The sequence below is a fragment of the Bacillus rossius genome, chromosome 1 (genome assembly GCF_032445375.1).
Source record: "Bacillus rossius redtenbacheri isolate Brsri chromosome 1, Brsri_v3, whole genome shotgun sequence".
Classification (NCBI taxonomy): domain Eukaryota; kingdom Metazoa; phylum Arthropoda; class Insecta; order Phasmatodea; family Bacillidae; genus Bacillus; species Bacillus rossius.
In genome coordinates, this window is record NC_086330.1 from 259,276,583 (window position 1) to 259,301,821 (window position 25,239).

The 25,239-nt window shown below is 35.1% G+C and overlaps 1 protein-coding gene across 1 annotated transcript; it reads left to right on the forward strand.

Moving 5' to 3' along the window:
* Nucleotides 1–6,087: 6,087 nt before the first annotated feature.
* Nucleotides 6,088–21,052, forward strand: LOC134530000 (alpha-(1,3)-fucosyltransferase C-like). The gene is made up of 2 exons (XM_063364529.1): nt 6,088–6,303; nt 19,732–21,052. Exons 1-2 carry the CDS (start codon nt 6,298–6,300, stop codon nt 20,959–20,961), a joined length of 1,236 nt encoding a protein of 411 aa, XP_063220599.1. The 5' UTR covers nt 6,088–6,297; the 3' UTR covers nt 20,962–21,052.
* Nucleotides 21,053–25,239: the final 4,187 nt, after the last annotated feature.

A 25,239-nucleotide genomic window follows, 5' to 3' on the forward strand; every position in this document is an offset into this window, starting at 1 on the left:
TTATTAGAATATGATTTTTTAACATTAGCATCTGCTGTAATATTTCCAGTATCACATTTTTTTTGTCTAGACATACTCTAACAAAATTTCTTTTATTGAAAAATCTGAAAAAAAGAATGAACGACAAACACGTACACATTTTGAGCCCTTTTCTAGATAATAATGAAGGCTTCGCTTTTTTTGAGAAACCATATTTACATGCCTTATTTCAGGCTCTACTTCGACTATATGGTTAGCCACATACTGTCATGGTGTCTCTTGATTTTTATCGTCTTTGCCCATTTTCCAAAAATCAAAGAAAAATTCATCCTTCTCAGCACTATAAACTTTTTATTGCACTTATTAGGGCACCTATTGCAGGAAAAAACTTTTCCATCTCTTTATTTTATTTACTTTCCTGTCACACTTTTGTATGATTTTCCTGCAACTCTTAAGCATTTTCTTTCTTCTCGCTTATTGTTTTTTGTCACTCTGTTTTCATTTACAGTTTTTTTCTTCTTTTTCTTTTTAAGATTTCCGATTTCATCCATTGGATTCAAGCATTCATCATCTTCAGACCCTGATTGTTCTAAAGCCATGTGTCGTTTAGAAATGTGTTGTCTTAAAACCTTTTTGTTTTCAAAAATTATCAAACAATTTTATCACATGAATCCCTCCTTAAGAATATTCCAATTTTCCTGAGTCTCTCGATCGGAGTCATTCTCGACCGAAGGTTGGGAACTAGTTATCAAATTGTTAAATCTAACTGATTAATTGTTCATTCCTCTGACAAACATTTGTTAATGAACTTCTATTTTGATGCTAAAATATTCTTCATAACATTGTGATCAGATTAACTTTAATTCACTGTAGGCTGTTCCACAAGTTTAAATGAATTTGGTGGTACAGGCTGAAGAGACTGCGAAATGTGTTGCGCCCGTCTGCCTATTACTGTGCAGTCGGGCCTAGGTGGGTTCCAGTGCCGAGCGGTACACTCGCTGATAGCCAAAATTAAGGGATAGGTACCCCAAGAAGGAACTCCATGAATCTGTGGAAGATATCTTTTACTCCTGCTCCCAACTCTACACTTCATTTACGTACAAGTCAGCTACAACCATAATTGACATCCGCTCCCTCCGAGAGCAGCCTCCTCTGCTCGCTGTCCCTCAGCGTCTCTCACATCAGTCCACCGCCAGCAACGCCCTAATCAAAGTTCAGTTTTTCAGGCATCCAGTCACGAGGCACTCCAGCTTCCAGGAATCAGCAGCGACGCACGCGCACAATCATCCTTGGTTTGTACAGCATACAAAGTTCCACAAACAGTTCTGTGTACATGCCAACTGACGTTTTCAGATTACAAACATTCACTATGCATCAGCCGGATAAGTGCACATGTACCCTTTCCACTGAATCATAAGAGCTATGTACCATCTTTATAAATGTCTTAAAACGTATGCTTAAATGAAATAAATACAATATAAAGAATGCAAAGAAATAATCTTGTCGATATGTCTATCCTCCCGGAATCCCGGACACAACAAATGCAAACGTCCTTAGACTTTTCAATATTTTAATTTAACTTCTGCATTGGAGTTCAAACACATCTAAATCTGTGTAAGCTTGGCTAGAGTTATTTGAGAACGTGAGTAAACATCTTGGTCCTGAAATGGAAAAAAAAAACTGACTAAGAATATTTGCCATATTTTCGTAATAAAATAAAGCAATAACATCCTCCTTGGTCGATAAAAAATTGCATTCCGTGTTAAACCAAAGATGACTCTGGAAAATATTCTAACACTTAAACCTAGCCTAGCTGTTCCAGATTTTATTTATCAAAGCCTAAACTAAAAACATTTAAGTGGAGAAAACAAGTTCCAGTTGAACCTTGTAGACTCATAGCCTTGTAGACTCGTAGCCTTGTTTGATTGTCATTGGAGCTGTTGGAGCCAAAGACAGTTGGATCTTTGAATACATGTAGCCTCGTAGTCACATAGCCTCGTGGCCTTTTAGCATCATAGCCTTGTAGCCAAATGTTGTTGTAGCTGTTGGAGCCAAATACAGTTGGAGACTGGAATACTTGTAGTCTCGTTGTCCCGTAGCCTCTTGGCCTTGTAGCCTCGTAGTATTGAAGGCATATTGTCGTAGCTGGTGGAGCCAAAGAGAGTTGGAGTCAGATTTGAAACAGTAGGAGCGTTCGTATCCTACTGAGAGACTCGTATCATACTGCGATGACTGTTCATGTAAATATATGCCCTTTTCGTCAAAAGCGCGTAATCAAATATGTAGTATCCTATCTTACTGTTGAGATCGTATACTTCTGATGATATTGTATCCCTCTGACATGAACTTATACCTCTTACGAGAGTGTATCCCTCTGATAAGAGCAGAACCCTCTGATGAGATCGTATCCCTCTGACGAGAATATATCCCTCTGATGAGAGCGTACCTCTTTGAAGAGAATGTATCCTCCGATGAGAACATATCCCTCTGAAGAGAATGTATCCCTGCGATAAAATCGTTTCCCTCTGACAAGAATGTATACCTGTGAACAGATCGTATCCCTGTGATGAGATCATATCCCTCTGATGAAACAACATCCCTGCGATGAGATCGTAAGCCCTGTGGCGAGATCGTATGCTACCAAGTTAAATTTCCGTACAAATGTGTTTTTTTTCCTTATTGTGCTTCCTTTATAATGTGTTTTCTTTTTTAATGTGTTTCCAATTGTACTTCCTTTTTTTGACAAATGTGGTTCCTTTTGTTGAGTGGGCTTTCAAATGTCCTGCGTTTTTATCGGATTTGCCTCCAAATGTGCTTCTTTTTTCAATAAGCTTCAAAATGTTTTTTTTTCTTTTTTCTTTTTGTATTGTGATATTAAATGTGTATCCCCTTTACGAATATGATATGCATCCGATCGGCATTTTTTTTATTGTGCTTTATAATGTGCTTTTTTTATTGTTCTTCCGATTATGCTTCCTTTCTTGATTGTGCTCCCTGTTGTGTTTCATTTTTTTGGATTGTGCTTCCAATGGTGCTGTCTTTTTTATTGTGCTTTTAAATATGCTTCCTCTTTTTCGAATGTGCTTTCGATTGTGCTTAGTTTTTAATTGTGCTTCCTTTTTTTGAATGTGCTTCCAAGTGTGCTTCCTTTTTTGATGGTGCTTTAAAATGTGCTTCCTTTTATGGTTATGATTCCTTTCGTGCTTCTATGTTTTTATTGTTCTTAATGTGCTTCCTTTTTGTCGAATGTGCTTCCAAAAGAGCTTCCTTTATTATTATGCTTCCAAATGTCCTGTTTGAAATGTGCTTTCAAACGTGCTTCCATTCTGATGGTGCTTCCTGCTTGACGAAAGAGCCTCGATAAGTCTGTTCAGAGTCGATTTATCTATATGCCAGATATTAAACATGACCTATTTTAAATGTTGGTCTAGTGTCGATGAAAATAATCTACTGGTTAGGAGATGCTTTGCCTATGAACAAGGCTTTTGTACATGATATGTTTAAAATGTATGCCATGCATCGTTGATAAATACCTATCGGATACTTACTGAATGCATCTAGCTAACAACTTGATGTGGCTGGCCACCTACTGGATTTACCTAACCAACAACTGTTTGTTCCAAACCAACTACTGTATGTGCCTTACCACCTACTAGGTGTGTGGCCCCTGATTGTATGTGGCTAGTTAATCAACTGTCGTTTGGTGATTCATTGAAAACACATGTCAAGGCATGAAAAAAAGATTGTTTCGGAATTTTAGCATCTAAAATTTTTTGAGGAATAAAATGGAAAAATGTCCCTTAAAAAGGGAATTTTTCCTCAAGAAAAGAAATTTCTAGGAATTTTGAGTCATTTTGAATTATTTTTGAGGAATCTTAAGTCCAAGATGGCCGCCATGAAGTAAAGGCATTCGGTCATTGTCTCGCACTTCGCTCCTCGCACCGGTACCAGTGCCAAAAGAAACCAATATATATTACCAAAATTATATTCGCCATTTTATTACAAGCTGTTTCCATGGAAACTGTTACCTCCAGAGATATGCCAACCCACTAATATTATAAATGTGAAAGTTTGGATGGATAGATGTTGTTACTCAATCACGCCAGAACGGGTGAACAGATCTGGGTGAAATTTGGCACAATGATAGATTATAGTCTGGAATAGCACATAGACCACATATTAATATGAAATTCCATCACTAAGGGAGTGAAAAAGTGATAATTTCATTTTATAACAGGTAAATCATAGGTCATAGACATACAAATAGTGAGTGAGTGTCATTTCTCTATGTCTGCCACACGATCATACACATAGTAAGGTCTGGCAAATTCAAATTTTTCTCCTTGGTGAAACCAGCCTGCTTAGTCAAAGGTCAAGGTCAAGGTCAAGGTCAAGGTCATCCAAGATGGCCGCCATGACGTCACAATCCAAGATGGCGGTCGGCTCCACAGGCTCCACAGCCAGAAGCCAGTGCCAGAACATACTATCCTATACTACTTATATATATGTGTGTGTGTGTATATATATATATATATGTATATATATATATAAGCGAAATACCACTCACTGACTCACTCATCACGAGATCTCTAAAACTATACACCCGATTGACTTGAAATTTAGCATAGTTACTCATTTTGTGATGTAGACGCTCACTAAGAACGGATTATGCGGAAATCCGATCCCAAGGGGAGTTTCGGGGGCGTAATATATCAAAATTTCCAGTTTTTGGTAGGAAATCACCATGGCAACGGCTGTTGCATTGTTGATGCTTCATTCGTCTCTATGGCAACGACTATTTCATTGTTAGTGCAGTCATCACCGTTGAAATTTTGTGGGTACTTTAAATATAAAAAATTGCCCTTTTTTTCAAGTATATATATTTTACAGATTTGAAACTTCACAGTAATGTTCCTTATGTTACGCAGGATGACATTTTCCGAAAATTAGATCCCATGGGTGGTTAAAACCAGGCAACAGTGGGTACTTTGTCTTCATGAGAACAGGATTTTGCATTGTTCATGCCTTCTGCGTCTCCATGGCAACGGGCATCGCACGGCAGTGGCGTACCCACAAAGAGGGGCATGTATAATGAGCGGCGCAAGAGTGCTCTGCCTGTAGACTGCCGTAGCGAAGTACGGGTACATCAGTTGTAGGTTGCGTGCACGATTCGGGAAACCATCGGTGCTATTTATTTTCTCTCCGGTACATTATACTGATACAGCATTGTAATAAATTTTCACTGAATTTTTTTTTATTTACCATTACTGTAAATGGGAGATGTGGCTTAATTTTTTTCCATTAGTATAGCCGTGCGAAGCCGGGTCGGGCAGCTAGTCATACATAAAATATCATAGTTGTCATTATGTATGTAGTTGGTTTGCGTGTGTATTTTCGTAATACGTAGTTTTCATAATCTTTTGCATTCTTTATGTTCTTAAAAAAAATAAAGTAAGTTTTTATTGCTTTTATTATGTTCTTAAGTTAAGTGTAAAAAGTTATAGCACAGATGTTTTGTTTATTTGGGTCAATAAATGTAGGTTTAATTACATTGTTTTTATTCTAATATGCCTAGAAAACGCATATCTAAAATGCTACCCAAAGACACTATTCCACGCGAACGAAGTCGCGGGCACAGCTAGTTTAATATAAACAAGCCAAAACGGCGAAAATCAGTAAATGACAGAATTGGTTAAATCGTTCTTTTTACACAATACCGACGATAATTTTATATATATTTGTATATTGTACTTTAACAAATAAAAATACAACTAAACATTAGTTTCTCGGAGTGATATAATTATAGTATTGTTCATTTGTATATTTATTAGAATATCATATCAGACTAATTGATATTAATAATCATTTATTTAATATTTTATATTTTATACATTTTACAAATGTAAAGCTTTTCCATAAAGAATCTAACGAAAGAAAAATGTATAACAAATTTATATTAATAATATAATTTAATTTTTATTGTTATAGAATTTTTTTGGTAGTTAAGGTAATTATGTAGGTAGTATATTATAGCAGTTTTCGTAAACTTGAGCATATTTTAGGCTTCTTTATACTTATATGTTGCATAAAATACTTTTTCGAGTTGGCAGCAGTGATGGCATTTGTTTTGTGTATTAATTCAATGGTATGTGTCAAATTTCGAAATGACAATGAATTATCAACATGAGATATCTTAATCACAAGGAGTATTTTGCTTTGTGTCCACGTTGATTGTATTTGCACTGAAAATAATATTTTCATATCCGTCATCAAAGTGATTTAAATACAAAGGCAGTGATTTTAATATTACACTGTAATATGAGAGTAAGTATTTAAATACATGTATTGAAGCTACCATGGGTTACACGAAAATGTTCACAAATGTTATTAAACTTTTTGTATTTAAGGCTTTAAGAAGTAATTAAGGACTAATCTAGAAGCATTTTGTAGGAATAATTATTTCTTAGTATGTAATGAAATTACATTTCAAACCTCAGTGAAATTAAGCTTCTCTTAACTGTATTGTATGAGTTAAATGAATTCGAGAGAATTTTTTGGAGGAATTGAAAACCAAAAATTAGAAATTGTGCTATTTTCGTGGGTTACTTTTTATGATTAGGACTCGTCCTTAAAAAAAAATATTAATTTATGAAAGGTTACCAAATTGGAGTTTCTCACATTATACTTAACAATAATTATATTAAACGACATTGTAAGTTTTCAAGTATTTTACGAGTAGTTTAACGTTCGAATTGTTGGTTAGGTTAGGTAAGCTAAGCTACATAAACAGCTGCTTAGGTTAGCTTTTTGGTTAAGTTACATTTAAAATGTTGTAAAATAGTGTGGCATTTAATTACATAAAATAGTGAATGGAAAGTTGGTTAGGAAAAATCACATCTTACATTGAAAATAACATTTGCGGAACAGTCAAGGAACATTAATTCATATTTATCATTTTTTGAAATTTGATTTACAGAAGAGAGTCAGTAATTCAGGAATACATTTTCTTGAAATTTTTATCACAAATTGGGTGCATTTTGTAACTATTGGCTTTTTCCAAACAAAAAATAAGTTAATGATCATTTTAATATTTCTAATGTTATTATTGGGTGTTAATATTGCAGAGGGGTGTTCTTCCAATCCATTTATTGGGAAGGTTTATTTTAAAAAAATTGTGGGGTGAAAAGCATTTAATACGTGGGAAAAATATTAATTAATAGCATTTCTGTAATAACGAAAATATTTTAATAATTTTTCATTAGTGCTTCCTTTTTAAATTCAATAAAAATCCAGATTATCCACAGCCTAGTATATTTTGCGATACCGGTATTTTATTCCTTACAGTTTAATACTATTCCCGCAGTTATATTGTTCAGCATAGTGAAGTTTAATAATAAATAGGCAATGGTTTTATATTTCACGATACCGCCTTAAATTTCAACGTATACAGCCATATTTCCTTTGAAAATGAAATATCGGTGTCGCAAAATAGACTCTTGCGTGGGATTGGGGGGGGGGGGGGGAGGGGGAGAAAATTAGCGTCTAGTTTACGATTCCGAAAAAACAAAAACATACTATTGAAAAAATTAAATTAAAAAAAATATAGTGTGTTTATAGTTTCCCGCCCAAAACCTCCATATTCCCGCGCTTGTCCTGTAAGAATGTAGGGGTGCTAATAACATAAGCGCTGCCATCTTGGTGACGTCATCAGTATTGTTATGTAATCGTGAAATAGACTACTCCCAAACATTTTTTATAGTTGCTTGTTGCAATAGTGAAATGTTGTAAGCTTACAAGTAGCTGTTTTGGATATGAATTTTTGATATTCATTGTCGGCTAAGCTAGGAAAAGTCAGGGAACCTTTTATCACAGATTTGTTCACCACCTTGTTATTAAATGGTGTTGTTTGTCTTATAATCCCAATTTGCCCCTTTTCATTACCTTAAAAAAGAACATGAATGTCGCATAAATTATTAGAGATTGAATATTTCCGGTAAAATCTGGATTCTTATATTTACAAAGTCATTTTCATAAAACAGCCTGCAATATTTTTCACGGCACTATTCATTAATTATCTCTCCATATGAATAATTGGTTAATTTATGTTGGGGTAGCAAATATTAAAGGCTTTTTTAAAATTGCCTGCAAAGTTGATGCACTTAAAAATAATGCATGACCAAAAGTATGTAAATCTATATGCGTCTATTCTTGGATTGTTACTTCAAATTCAGTGTCCAGAGAAATAGTTTTAAATTTGTTAACTATACTGGGGGGGGGGGGGGGGGGCTCCTGGTTTGGCAGAATTTTTTTGTGAGACCATAGTGAAACTGAAAATAATCACGTCTTAATCAAACAGTCTGTGAAACAGCCCTCATAATGTCACTGGATCGTTTGTGCTACGTGCTAACTCTCAACAAGGTGTATATGGCACAAACAGTTAGTATGTACATGTCCATCATCACTTCTAACTTCATGTTAACTTAAATTCACTGGCGCGTTTTCTGAGACCTTGACATCGAAACTTGTGATACGTATAACAATCGAAACCTACCTCTAGCTCAAAATTGGTCCGACTGTTACATACATAAATACTTCAAAATTTGATTAAATGTTGGAAAAAATACATATATATGTTCCTAAAATTAAACGTTACTGTCGATGATTGATTACTAAAAGAATCTGCCTTGGACACACTTACTGTTTTTATTAATATTTTACAAAAATTCACATGTCCCAAAGGCCAACCTCTTCAGACCCACGAAAAAATTAATACTAGACTAAAATTCAAACGAGTCAAACAAAACGTCTTCACCTGGCTCCAAAAAACAAATTAGTGGTTCTATGGTACCAAAAGTTAAAAAATATATATAGGGGAGACCGGGGCACGTTGGCCATAGTTTCAATTTTTGATTTTTGTAAATTTTTTAAACACATTTAAATCTATGAAATTATTATGAAATGTTAGAACAGTTCTCCTAAATTTGAATGTCAATCATTAAACTTAAAAATATAACTCTAAAACTAATATATAAATATATTACTGGATACATGCCAAGTGGGCCAACCTACACCTACACCGGGGTAAGTTGGCCCAGAGACTGGGGCACGTTGACCCATATGTTATATTTTGAAAAGTTGAACAAGTATATTTGGAAATTCTAAATAAAACAAATATTTATGAAGAAACACACACTTTATTGTACATAAAAGCAAGTTTTAGGTTAATCACTGACCAATTCCAAAGGATCAGCACAATTGTAGCATTCATAAAAGAGTCCATGAATTTCTTTTTTTTCTCATGTCTGATAGGCCCAATGCTTACAGCTTGTGCACTGGATCCACTCTACCCCAGGTTGACTTTTTGAAAAAGGCTTCACACACCGCAAGCATAGTGAGTCTTCATCTTCTTCATCATCATCGTCATCGTCATATTGCCTTGGTTTCTTCTTGCGTTTCAGGCCTGCTGCAGTTGATTTATTTGATTTCATTCTAGCTTTGCCCGTATCTTCGTCTCCAAAAAGTGCTTTCTTAGCCTGTGACTTCATTTTTCCTTCCAATGCTTTCTCCTTCTTTTCTTTTGCCTGTTTTTGTTCTTCCTTTAGAGCTTTTTTTTTTACTGGGATATCTGTCACTATGGCAGAAACTCTTTTCCTTTTCCCTGCTGCATTAGGCCTACCTTTCCTGGGCTCTGATTTTTCAAAGGGTCTGACCTCTTCAGGAGTTGGAAATGGTCTTAAATTTTCTGGCGCCTGGGACATTTCCTGTGATGGTACGCCTAATCCATCTTTAGACGTTGAAGGAATAGCCAGATTGCATTGAGAGCTGGGGGGCGTAGCGTTTGTCTCAGTTGGAATTGATTGATTGCTTTCGGTGTTTGGTTGTGGCCTATCTGAAGTGTAGGAAGGCATAAAGTCACTTTCGGTAAAAATATTTCTGTTAAAGGGATTGATCCCAGTGACTTTGAATCCACTAGTTATGTTATTTGGAGTTGCATCATGTGGTAGTGCAATTCTTACTACAGATGGGATGTCATAAATAGTCAAAGGCCGTTTGTTATTTGTAACCCATGCATCACATGCTGAGTTTACGAACTTCTTGAAAGGCCCATAAACACTCCTGTCCAAGGGCTGTGGCTTATGGCTACAATGCACCGGGAAAGAGAGAAAAGTGATGCCATTTTCTTTACAATAATCAAGAACTTCAGAGTCCAGGTGTGAACTGTGGTTATCAACCAAAACTACGCAAGAGTGTTCTTTTGAGCACCGAACATGTAGGACAAAATATTTCATATACTTAAGAAAGTTTGCCTCCATCATCCATTCCGAAACATGAGCAGCTCCATCTCCATCACACCCAATTGGGACGTCACGGATGAAGTGAGGCTTGAAATGTACTCTTGGGAAAATGAAAAATGGAGGCACACGGTTTCCCAAAGCACTCACTGCAAACGCCATCGTGACGAGTGACCCTCTCTCAGCCGATGTCACGCGCCCAATTTGGCGAAAACCTCTTCTAGCAACTTCTCGATCGGGCCGCTGGACAGTTGTAACCCCAGTTTCGTCAATATTCCAGATGTCTCCCGGGGTTACTTTCAGTCGTTTGAAAACGATGTCAAGATTGTTGAAAAACAATTCAACATTATGTTTATTGAAACTGGTACACCTGGCCAAACTGGTTGCTTGTGGAGTCCGAATGGAGAGTTGAGGATGCCTCTTCAAAAATCCAGTGAACCAATCACTTCCCGCCATTTCGGTCTCAGTCCATCTTTGAGGTAGGCGTACTTTATTTTTGCAGGCAACGGCATACATATAAGCGAACCACCGTACTTCTTTTGGGGACAGGCCATAGTTTATGTCGCTTGCGTTCATAAGGTACTGTTCGAGCATATTCTCTTGTTCAGAATTGAATATCTGAAAATAAACAACCCTAGTTAAGTTACGCATAGAGGTATGTTGTTTCTTTTAGTGTTTGTGTAGGGGGAGGGGCATGTCCCCAATATGTATGGGACCATGTCCCCAATATTTATGGGGCCATGTAGCTACTTGTATTTTACCAGACTGTGGGACCAAACCGAATTTTGGGGTCATATATACGTCCACAAAGGATTTTTTTGATTATTTTGTGCTTAAAGTCCTCTATTTCGGTCCGGAAAAGCGTAAAATGGTTAGGCTAAGATAGGTTACGTTAGGTTAGGTTAAGTTAGGTTGGGTTAGCTTATGTAGGTTTTAGTATGATCCCAAAATTTTGATTAGCCTCATAGCCTGATAAAATGCACACACATTGCCCCACAATTAAGTGTTTGAACACAAGACCTCACAAATATTACCAAATAAATATTTTTTGTATGTTTGTGTGTGTAGTGAACGGGAGAAAGAGGGACACAAAATCAGTACAGTGCATAGAGATGGGATAACAATGGCAGGGATAAAGAAAACCATTATAAATTCAATAATAGCTTTGAAAATGTAAAAAATGATAAAAAGATAATCATATCTGAAATCTCTTATCATAGCGGAACTTATACCAAGGCTTCTCGCCAGTATTACATAATTTTGGGACACTTACAGGCTGAGGGATTTTGTCCAATGCAATGGGTTGAGGACTTTGAGGTTCAGTTTCAGTTTGCTGAGTAGGCTGACATGAGGTCTTGAACTTAGCACAGTACCTACCTCCCAAAAGTTTTTCTCGAAATCCCAAATTCCTCGCTAACATCCCTTACGGATCTTTCCTTTTCTTTCACCTCCAAAACTGCTTTTAGCATCGTTTCTTCAGAAACCATCCCTCTTTCACTTATTCTTTTATAGTTTCGGACCATTTTTATGTTCCTGTAAATAAAATAAAGGTTTAAACAAAGGCTGTAACACATATGTTCAAAAAATAAGAAATGGACCACTCAGATCTCTATACAAGATTATAAACAATGAATTTTGGAAGCTCGTCTATTCTTTTGAATCGCTTTTAATCTCGTGATTATAATCAAACTACGTTTTTCTTCGAAAATTATTTTAATAATTAAATAAAAATATAGAATTATAAATATTATTAGCATTACAATCAACAAACCTTTCATAGAATTTAAAAAAATAAATACGATGGGGCACGTTGGCCCGGGTGGTCAACGTGCCCCGTCGTCTCTGGGCCAACCTGCCCCATCGCCATGTTTAAAATAAATTCTATCCGTTACTAAACCCAATGAAGCAATTTAGATTGTATGCCATATAGAAATAATCCCCAAACTACGGCCTTTAATTATATTACTCACCTGTTGCGCCTGAAGAAAGCATAAGTTAGATATACACTTTTAACCGACAAGTATAATTTTACTTAAACACGCACACAAATGATTAATCACTAAAACGTTTCCAAAACTCCTCCGGCGGCCATATTGGTTCTATGAAAGAAGGAAGACAGTGTTACCAACCTGCTTATTGACTCATAGCACGATCTAGTGTCTATTGTATTAACTAACTCGACTGGGCCATCCTGCCCCTATGGCCAACGTGCCCCGGTCTCCCCTATGTGCTAATACAAAATAACCAATATTAAGCTTTAAAATTAAATATGAGGGACATGAGAAAAATAGCAATTTAAAAAGTTTTGGTACCACATCATTAAGTGGGTGTTTGGTTTTACGTTTCGTAAAAAAAGGTCATTAAAGATGAATAAACGCACTGCATGTAACAGAGAAATTTGTGGCCACATTCTATTACTATTATAGAAACAATCACAGTATTAGCTTAGAGTGGTTTCGGTTAACATTGAAATAACAAATTAGGATTGATTAACCAGAATTTTAACCCCCATCCTACAAAATATAGGTCCTATTTTTTTTTACAAATGCGCCACCTTGCTTGGTTTGAGAAAACAATAAATTACATAGATTATAATCAGACTTATCCAATATATATAACATAAACTTTGACGATGCCAACGAAATGATAATACAAGTTACTCACCGGGTTATCCTAGTTGATTGACTGAGTCATTCGAGTCGCCAAATAGTTTGCGGAGTTTTGCCTTTATACGCGATAAGTTTTTTCAAGAATTAATTGATTATATATTATACATAGGGGTTCCTCTTTGCTGAAAGTCCTAGTTAAACTAAACATTACCATTATTGTCAAACACGGTATACTACTTTAAGCACAATGTAATTAAAATCATCACTCAAATTTGCCATTACTCTTGAAATAATTAAATAAATAAAATACATTATTTTGACTTGCTATGCAGAATTACACCTGCAGCTATGTTCTGAACTTCAAGCTGACTAGGTTTCGTCAAAGAGTTTTGGTTCCTTTTTTCTTTTTCTTTTTTAGTTGAAAACAGTCGTTGCGGTGAAATTTTTTTATTGGCTGGGCTGTCATCCTTAGGGCAGTGAAAGTGCTCATTGGTTTCACTGTTTTCTCGAACAGCCAACATTATTGCGCGCAAAGGCAGCCTGAAGCTCATCTTCACTACGGGCATTGTTTCCAAGGTCTTTGCAATCAAGATATTTTTCTTGTCCTCCAGACTGATATTAAATTTTGTTTTCTTTTTACACAATTCTTCAGTAATCATTTCCGCCTCCCCGTCTGAATTTCCGTTGGTGCCAATAAGTATATTATTTGCGTCTTGTTTGCAAATAATTGGCATAGTAGGTTTTTTCATACGGCAAACTAGGTGAATGTGCTTGCACATGTTCCACTTGATGGCAGAGTCCATGCAACTACATGCGTAGAAATGAATGCATGCGTTACATTGCACAGAGTTCATTTTGCAGTCACATGATTCCTTCTCTTTGCGTACCACGTAAATTTCCTTTACTGCTGACGACGATAAAACTTGCCAGCAGCCATCGTGCCCTGTAACATCTGTCTCGTTCAACGATAAGCTAGCCATAATTCGTTTTCGCAAATTTGCAATCTTTGATGTGATTTTTCCCTTATGTATAATAAGTAATCTGTCAACGAGTTTGTCTCTACGAACACTCATTATAGCATAAATCGTTATGTCCAAACGTTTTACATTTTTTCCGTGCAAATAAATATACTTTAAAGTTTTGTGCATCCTTTCAAGATGCATGTTTGTGTATAATCCGCAGTGGAGTTGAAAGCAATATGCCCACATTTATTTACATGGTACATAGTGTGTGCTAAAATATGTTCCAAATTCGGCGGTTTCCTCACCCTCACACATAATTTTGACACCAGACTCCAATAACAAAGAAAATATTTCTAGATGCCTTTTTTCCAGAATAGTTCTTATCAATTTGTAGTGTCACACGATATTTTTTTTCTGAATTCGCAAATGACCTGGTTCACACTGGTGACTGACGTGGGTACAACAGAAATAAACTTTACATTTCCCATCTATCATTAAGGTCACCTGCATACCAGCTGGGCACGAACCATTAATTTTGCAGCTGTCTTGGATCTTGATGTGTCGTTGCCCAGTGCCTTTCGTGTTGTAATAACCAGAACGGTTGCATTGGTATGTGTATAGTTTCGTCCCATCAGTATGTCTTTTTGCCCCCATGGCTCTAACATATGAACTATTTGTTTTCTCTTTCATCTTTCCAATATATGAAGTCTGAAAACGAACTGAATTCTAATGTTTCGTATACAGTAAAAATGTCGTGCACAGTACGAAAGTGATCAATCATGATTGTCCTAATTTTAGAAGTAAAGACACAAATGCTGCAATTGACATACGTTTTACCTATCGTTGGCGCATCCACGTGGAAAGGGTGATTCTCGTGCTGATGCCTTCGAATTGTTGAACACTGTGCAAATATTTTTTCACATAGTTCACACTGATGTGAACCTTCACCTTGAGGTTTTCTATGTCTTGGAACGGAATTATTTCCAGAATGACATTTAGACACATGTCTGCGCAAACTACACAAGAGTCTAGCGGCAGCAATGCTACCGTCCTGCAACTGGCTGCAAATGCCGATCCTCTCCGAAGTTGGCCGATCGGGAGCGCCTACCCCTTGGATGTTTTTTATTTTTACGCGCGCGTTTTTTCTCTCATGAGCTGGAATCTTTCTGCGCATGCGCGACAGGTCGTTGACGAGAGGGGTGAGTAGAGGGGTTGAGTGGTGGACTAGGAGATCTGAGGGGATGGGGTGGAGGCCCCGAGAGCGCGAAAAGAGAATAAAAGAGTTGGTGTTGAATGGCATGTTGACGGCCCATTTTTAGCGGGAATGTGTGAGTTACGTGTTCGTCTTGAGTTATAATATTTATTGGTGTTGTAATATCGCGAAATGTTTGTTTCTATATGTTGTTGACACAGAAAACAATTACATTGTTAATTTTTTGGGTTTTTGTTTCTGTGAATAAACTTTCCCGAAACATGTTTTCACGTTCTGACTGTAGTAAACAATTTGAACTTAACAGTAGTTTGAGAAGAGTCTAGCGGCAGCAATGCTACCTTCCTGCAACTGGCAACTGGCATCTGGCTCGTTCCGGGGCAGGCTGCCGCACCGCTCAGGCTCGTTCCGGGGCCGGCGGCACGATCATATATGTCATCTGAAACTTTTAATTGTCAAATATGGCTTCGTGGCTGAGCGCTTAGCGGCGCTATCATCTAATCGTAAGGTAACGATTCGAATCCCGGCAGGCGCGAATTTTTTTTTTGTATTTGTAAAAATAAATACCAGCACGTATAATTTCAAAAGTAATAAATATATTTGAATAATGAATGCAAATAAAAGTAAATTTATTAATTAAATTGTAATTTTCAGATACGGACATGATAACTAATGGTCAATTAGGTTAGGTTAGCTACATTATAAATACTTTAAAACTTTGTGGACGGTTGATTTGGTTAGGATAGTTACATTAAAGATACTTGGAAATCATGAAAACGGTTTCCTAGCGCTGGATAGCTACATATTAAAAAGTTATTTGCTAAGCAACCATAAAATGATTTTACAGTATTTTTAATGTAGCTATACTTACCTAATATAACCAACCATCCACTAAACAGTCTATGTGGCATTTTTATACTGGAGAGAAAAAACGCGCGCGTAAAAATAAAAAACATCCAGGGGGTAGGCGCTCCCGATCGGCCAACTTCGGAGAGGATCGGCATTTGCAGCCAGTTGCAGGACGGTAGCATTGCTGCCGCTAGACTCTTGTATAGTATGGGCCTGCGCAGGCGTGGCTTGGCTCGTAGTACAGGCGTTAGAGGTGGGTTGTTACAGCAATTTTCGGTATCTGTTCCAACCTGATACTGATAAAGTAATGTACCTAGTTACAAGTATCTGATATTTTTGTATCAGAGCAGTAGCGGTCCCAGGAAGCGACAAGGTATCAGCATTCTCGTTACAAGGTACACATCCTCCGTGCCGTCATCACCAGCGTAAAAAGGTATCGGTGTTTCTGATACATTATTCATCACGCCCGGTAATTCTCTACCTCTGTTACTCTCATGCCCGCCTGATACAGCCAGTATCAATCAGTTCAACATTCACTGCAGTTCGTCCTGGCCGTCTATTACCACGTACATTGTTGCGGGCTGTCATGCTTTGTAGTTAGTATCTTTATAGTGAAATAAGGAATGGATAAGTGCAGGAAAAAGACTTCATTTGTGTGGAATTTTTTTACGGAAAATAATGAGTTTGCTAATTGTAATTTGTGTAAACAAAAAAACTGAGTTATAAATCATCATCGACTAATCTGAAGAAACATTTGAAACGTAAACATTGATATAGTATGCTCACTAATGTACGTATCTGTTTTTTTATATTTTTAATTTTTGATAAAATCGTAATCTTTTAATGTATGAAAACACTAGTTACTAATTCTTTTCGAAAAATAAAGTCCATATGTTGATTACATCTGTTATTAGTGTCAACTGAGAACTTATTTGCATTTTCATAGCTGTTAGGTGCACAAATATAAATATTATATCTTGTATTAATGTACTTTTTAATATTAAAATTTCATTAGTTTTATTATTGAACGAGACTGTGCACGCACTGCGCACTGAGCGTACTTTGATGTGGGACAATAACCAAACGACTCGTAACAATTTCGCTTTGCGCCTCTCCTTCAACGCCTTCCTTTGCGCTTTCTCTCCTACATTATTTCCCTTCTTTATCCCTTATTCGTCGTTCCTGCTCCCTCCCCTTTCACAAGCTCCTCCCAAGTGACCGTCATCTGCGATCGGGTTCTGCGCACATTGGCCGTGGTGTTGTTCCAGGCGAATTCTGAACTGATACTAAAGTACTTGATAATTTTCAAGTGTACTCGTTTGCCGTTCCTGATACTAGCGCGTATCAGTGACAAAGTATGAGGTTGATACTTTTCGACCCACCTTTAACAGGCGTGTCATTAGGCGCTAGTAGTCTCGTCTGGCAGTTCAAGGCGACCTACGACTTCCCACCAGGCGTGAGTCACCCCTTCCCTACCCCCCTTTCATAGGCCAGGCGGGCCTCTCTCCAGTCTTAGGCCCAAGTGGGTGAACGACACATGAGTTAAGAAAATCAGATTATTCCCTAAAATTAATCTATTTAACTAAAAAAAACTCTTTTGTTAATAGCGTACATTAAATTTAAATAAATTTTAACTTTAAACAAAGTCATATTAATTTTAATGCCTTAAATTAAGATACGTTAATAGAGTAAATTTTGGTTTTTTACTTTATAATTAAATTACTATACATTTTATTAGCCATTCTAATTTAATACATTATTCGGAAGGCTCCTTGCATTCTGCATTCATTATAGTTTTCTGTTTTATAGTTATTAGTAATAATTATTACAAACTACTATTATTTTCCAACACTGATAAACATTTTGAAAATAAGAGTATTGAAGTTAATCTTTTTTAGGCGCGTTATAGAAAAAGGAGAGATTGAATATTTACGATACACGCTCACCATGCAACGAAATATTTTACAGGGAGATGGCGTACCCATGTGTTTGAACAGAAACCCATGTATAGACACTTTCATAAAAATTAGGGGACATACCAAACGTATTGGTGTTTGCAAATGAGTCTGGATGATATAGAAACTACCCTGGAATATATTTTGTTAGTTAAAATGTCAAAGTAAAGAGTAATTTCAATTTTTAAAAACCTTAAGTATACGGATATTACAAAAATTATAATACATATTCTCCTTACAAACTTCCTTCACGCTTCGTAGAGAAACAGTTAACGGTGTGGGGTTAGCAAGCAAAAGGAATGTGGTTAGCAACTTGGCAGTAGAAAATTTGATAACTTTTTTTTTAAAATTACAGACTACTGGATTATACAAATTATTGTACTTTAAGCAAATATTTATGAACATATTTTATTTGTTTATCATACTGCTATAATATTATCATATATATATAGCTTAGTCCATTAGATTATTTTGTAGGAGTTAGGCCTATAGCCTATACTCTTTTTTTTTTACTTAAAACAATATAATATTATTTACATTTGTTATGAAATTAATTTACATGAATTGGCATAGGTAATAAAATTAAAATTGTATCACAGTACAACAGATGACTTTATAGTCATCTAACATGCGCGGAAACTATTTAGTATTACTTTTCTAATGAATTTTAACAATGGGGTATTAATTAAATAGTATTCCTGACAAAAATTAAGTCCAAGCTAGGATTCGGTATTTTTCAAGTTTTGGTTTTAGTTTTTATCGGAGAATGTTAATTTTTTCGCTCTGCAAATCAAATGATTCGATAGTAGACGTAACTTCTGCGGTAGCGAATTCTAGCGGTGGTTGCATAACTACGTGTGAATGGCGTTCAGAAAATAAGGGAATTGATATTGAATACTGGCCCATGTAATTACAAACATTTATTTATTGAAATTGTGTTTATAAACTTTTTCAAGCGTAATTATGTAAGTGAGGTTTTGTTTCCAAACGTATATGTTTTTTAATTATGGATTATATATCATAATATTATTATTTCATGAATATTTAAAATTATAAATTATAAGTATTAAAGATTGTGAATATTTACTGATTCTCGTTATTTATTAAAATTAATCAAGATTTATGTACTAAATTAAATAACTAATTTTATTCACTTATTTATAATGATATTGAATACTGATTATATATTAAATTAATTTTTGTTACAGTTAATTCCAAAATTGTTCATTGTCTTAAATCAAAAAGACGTCTAACTTCTAAAGCGCTTTCATAAGTAGGTTACACAATTTTTTTTTTACATTAAATTGTTTGTATATTTGTAAATATTTGTTTGTAAATTTTTTGATATATTTTACCTTTGTATTATTCATATATATTTTTTAAATTGTATTTTGTGCTGTTGTGAAACAAACTTTTAAAATAAAATTTTATCTACCACAAAACACCGCTGGGCACGTTCATTAATTTGTTTCCCAGCGGGCTCACGTCAGGATGTTCCACGAGCGGGGTTGTCGCGAGAAGGAGGGTTTTCACAGGGTGCTCCTGCTGTCTCCACCTATTCATTTCACCAATGCTCCATTCTCATCTCATCGTCTCCAATGACCTCAATGTCGTTAAGGCATTAATCCATAATTCACTTGCACACTATGCAATATTTCTTATTTGTTGAAATTTGGTAATGACATTGTATTTTATGGATATTTTTCTTAAATCAGTTAGATATTGTTCTTTGTAGGAAAACTCAATCTTTTTCACTATACTTTATTCTAAAAGTATTTGTAAATTGAGGATGTAGTAACTTTCTGTAAAATTAATATTCTAATTCTGACATTAATGATTCTTTTGAAGCTGTTGATTTTTAATTATCTTTTTCAGGGTTTTAAGAAGCTTGAACTGTGGAGCTATACCCCAACTCAAAAGTCCTTTTTGACATTTACAGTTGCAGTGATGGTAGTGTGTTTCTGCTATTTTGAGATGTATTCGAGTGCCATTACTTTGTTTGTGAAAGCTAAACTAAGTTTACTGAAGCCCAACTCTCAGTTTAACAAAGAAAATCAAAAAACAATTCTTTTTTGGAACAGTTTTTACTCTTTAAAACATTTTATGTTTGGTGTTGGCCACAATCCATTTATTAAAGCAAACCGCCCAATTTCAAACTGCATTATCGTCGATCGTGCAGACGGGGATCTTCCTATTCCTGTTGAAGATTTTGATGTTATTGTATTCCACATAAATGGGGTATCAACCTTGGAGCTTCCGAAACAAAGAAAAATTAACCAGTGGTATATTTACTTTAATTTAGAGTCCCCAATAAATACAAAAGTTATTCACAAAACAGATTCATATGATGATAATTATTTTAACTGGACAATGACTTATAGGAGAAGTTCGGATCTTTATTACCCATATGGCTGGGTCGCACCTATTTCAAATGCAAGGAAGGTGTTGGTGTTGCCCAGCAGCAACCCGCCTCAATGGATTGCTCCAAATTACAGTTTAAGCAGTGCTGATCCTAGCTTGAATGTACTTTTGGGAAGAAAGACTAAGTTAGTTGCGTGGTTTGTATCCAACTGTGACTCGAATAGTAAAAGATTCCGTTATGTTGAAGCACTATCGAAGTTCGTGCCTGTTGATATCTATGGTAAGTGTGGAAAACTCAAATGTCCAAAAGGAAGCAGAAGTTGTGATAAAATGCTTGAAACAACATACAAATTTTATTTATCGTTTGAAAATTCTTTATGTTTGGACTATGTTACAGAGAAATTTTTTAGGGCATTGAAATATTATGTTATACCCATAGCTTATGGTGGCTGCAATTATAGCTTGATAGCACCTCCAAACTCATATATTGATGTGTCTGCTTTTCCATCTCCAAAAGAACTTGCTGCTTACATAATTTATTTGGATAAAAACTCATATGAATACAACAAGTATTTTTGGTGGAAATATTTCTATACTGTAATGGACGATTATAAATACGTTTGGTGTCAACTCTGCCAAATGGTTAATAACTCTAGTTTGCCTTCCAAGACTTATAATGATATAAGCTCCTGGTGGTCTGAAAATATGTGTTATATAGACCACAAGAAAAATACTTTTTTGTAAGCTAACGTACAAATTTTTGTAACATGTCTTATATTGTGTTAGTTGTTTTCATCATGTTGTACATAGTAAAATTATTATTCTATGAAACAAATTTACATTTTAATATGTTACAATTGTATTAGAAATGTTAAATAATTTAATGATATTTGATGTAAGTTTTTGGACATACGCCATTGCTAAGCAATGGCGTATGTCCAAAAACTTACATCAAGTCATGCACTCCCATTGCACAAATCTTTTAAAGATAACAATTTAATGATAATAGTGTAAAACTGCACTATATTATTGTTAGAGTGTTTCTGTTACATAATTTATAATTATGTTATTTCAAATAATTATTTTAACGGGGAAAAACTGGAAATTATTCATTTTTTTATTTTGCATGGTTCAGAATGCAATTAGATTTAAAAATTTCAATTTTGTGATTAAATTACATGGCCATAAAACTACAATTTAAATGCTAACGTTACCAATGTTTGAAAAAACACTAAAAACAAGTTATTTTAGAACTGTCTTCCTGCTAGCTGAAGTTATTCTTTAAGCTAATAGAAGTTAATATAATTGAGTTTTGAGTTTTTGACCAAAACAAATGCTATGTTGCTTACCAAATGCTGTTTATTTTATACTAAAAAATAATTTTATGGCCAATATACTTAATTTATGACATTATTATGTACCCACTGTTTATGAAAGGTACTCGGAATTGTATTTTAATAATTTTGAGAAGTTTTTTCCTGAAAGTTTTTTGTTTAAATTTATGGAAATAGTTACTCATGTGTTTTATATACAGGATAAATCTGCATTTGACCGACAAACTTCAGCTGCAGGCTCATCGCGAGAAAATAATTTGAAGATTTTACACGCACGACTTACTGTCTAAACCTCTAAGTCCTTCCCAAGATTAGTACATTTATCCGAAGTTGGGGCTGAACCACATTTGTATTATAAATAATGTAAAAAAGTATCTTTAATCGCCGCAAATTTTGTCGCTGGAGCAAAATTCTTCCATTTAAATAATTAGGGGTGGTGGTAGTAGTAGCAGAATGCTACAAAAATGTATAAAAATAAAGCTGTCACCCCAAATTAGTTCTATGAAATAAAAATTTTAAGAAAATAAAGTTGCAGTGGTTATAGAATTTCATTAAATTAACCATAATTCAGATGCTCAGAGTTTTATCTAAGATATTTTCCTTATTTTTTTTTTACAATAAAACTGTTGTTGAGCTCCAATTTCAGAGACGTAAGTACCAGCCTTGAGAAGTTCATTAGACCATTCACACACACACATGCACACACATAGATACAGAGAGGAATACATAGAGAGAGAATGGCATAAACTTACTGGATGGCGGAAAATGCCAAAACAAGCATTTTTTATTAACTATGTCTGGTAAAGCAACCTGCAATGTTACAGGTGCAAACAGAAGTGTGCTACTTTGAATTCCCTGTGCATTATGTGCAACTTTAGTGGCTGAAATTGCGATGGGAAGTAGGAGACAAGGGGGGCCCACATGTATAGAGTTAAACATGCGCACTAGCAACCAGCATTTGGTGGAAAGCACTGTGAATGGTTGATTGTGGTAAGATTTCACGTTTGACTATGGCGATTAGCGCACTTTTGATGGTTTAGTGAGTACAATGCTGCAATCACAGATCTTACAAGCAACAATAGCACGAGATGCCAGACTTGCACATGGTGTGCGGGGAGGCGAAATTAGCAGTGCACATATACCAATAGAACATTTTACAACAAAAATATACTGAATAGGAAGACCACCCTACGTCTTAACTAGGGATGGGCCAGTCGAAACCCTGAATAGAGTCAAGTATTAAAAATATTTGAGAATCTGTGCAAACGATTTGAAGAAAAGTATTGGGATAAATGTTGTCATTCGAATGTTTTTAATCTGGCAACTTTTAAATTTACTAGTCTTAATCACTTTATTCGTGAAACCAATATTAGATGTATACTAGCCACATTTGAGGACCCCAAAAATAGAGATGTATAAAACGTGTTAAAACTAATAAAGTCGGTGGTGATTTACCAAATTTCACATTTTTTGACGTGACAACGTCTAATAAATCGATGAACGCCGGCTGCACGCGCGAAAAAGTGTCCCGTTACACACATTGTTCCGTTACGCTGTGTCCCATTACGCACATTGTTCCGTAACGCTGTGTCCCGTTACGCTCATTGTACGCCTGCGCCGCATCTATCTCTCTTCCACTCGATTGGCCTATGCGTCCGAGGAGAAGAAAGACAGCGGCAGCACACAACTTATATCTACACGCGAACTGTTTCGTCGACTGGTTATAAAGTGAAGTGAAAAGTTAATGTGGTTTTCATTGCTTATTACAACATCAATTTCGACAATAAAGGTTAATTATTCTTGCATTTTAAAAATCTGATTACTAGTATAATTTCAAGTATTTATTCTTTTATTATTAAAACAGTAGCATTTGTCGACGAGTGCAGTATTAATAGGTTATGTTACAATTGACTAAAAAATTATGGTGATTCATATAATTGATGGTAGATATTTTATTACAGTTTATTTATATGAAAACTTGTTCATAATTATAATTAAACTTTATAGCTAAACGCCAGTTTTTAAAATTAATTACAATTCATCTACACGTGAACTGTTTCGTCGACTGTTTATAAAGTGAAGTGAAAAGTTAATGTGGTTTTCATTGCTTATTACAACAACAATTTCGGCAGTAAAGGTTAATTATTCTTGCATTTAAAAAATCTGATTACTAGTATAATTTTAAAGTATTTATTCTTTTATTATTAAAATAAAAATGATTCAATTTTATTCATAAAAGTATGCAATAAATTCAATAATGTTTTGTTATGACGTTGTCACGTTAAACTATCGTCCGTAAACCGACTTTACAAACAATTTTTTTTTTATCGAAACATGATGTTTGGCATGCTGAATTCCAGAGAGTTCATTGATGCAATTTCATATAATGTTACGCGGCACGTCACAAATTTGGAACAAGATACATATTTCAATATCTCGAGCATAGTACCTTTATTACAGCATCAATCAATATTACTTATGAATACCACAAAATGATATATTAATCTTTATTCTATGTGAACAATAAAAAACTATACATCTTGTATCATGATATATTTGGTTATTAAGTGAAAATGGGTTTCTTTAACATGAGGAGCAATTACAACCTTACTTATATTATAAATGCGAATGTGAGTTTGTTTGTTTGTTACTTTCGCACCCGCAAATGGATCTAGGCCACTAATTCTACAATGTTACCTTCAAGGCTTTGATGAAATATGGAATCAAACAAAAATCTCCATTTAGAAATGTTGAAGCCTCTGTAGTCGAAAGGTTTACCATAACATTGCGCAAAAAGATGTTGTGACATTTCATGGCTAACAGAAAATACAATACGCTCGATACCTTGCAGAAAATAAGTGAATAAAATTGAACTATTTTTCTACCATGAAAATGACACCTTAAGACATTAAGAATGATCGCCAGCGTCTGACAGTGTTTCCCAACGCGAACAAAAAATATCCACGTAAGAATAAAACTAACATCTGTGACTTTGTGCAGATCTCCAATTCAAAAATGTCTTCGATATAGGTTACACTGCGAATTGGAGTCCTGAGTCCTTGTGACCTATGTTCGTGATTCGGAGCCTAGAACCTACTACATCAAGTATTTGGACTACAAGCTATTTCGTAGTGGCTTTTGTGCCTAAAAGATTGAGCCTACGGTGTATCCCTACAAGCATTTTGGGGAAAAAATTTTACACGAATATATTGACGATTCTACATCAAGTAGTGGGGCTTCCTACCTCACTTTAATTCATGATAGCTGATCCAGAAACCAAGAAACATGAAAGATGAAAGACTTATGTAATTTCTCGTTTGTATCTACTTATAGTATAAACTACATAATATCTCTTTTTTAATTAGTGGTTTTATTTCTTGAACATGTCACTGATGGAAATCGAGGTGATGTTTATTTTAATATTTTGACCTAAAATAGCATTTTTTGTAATGATAAAAATCTAACAAAGGACAGAAATCCATCAAGTTAATAATTAAATTAATAGGTTATTTTATTTGGTAATTTTTTTTTTTGAAATTTTCCGAATTTCTAGGTTAATAATTACAGATTTTTTAAGATGGCGACCAATATGGCTGATGCTACAACGATCTGGTAATAAACACTAGGCACTCTATCAGGTAAACAATAAACTAATATGATAGAGGTGATATTTAGCAGACGATGTGTG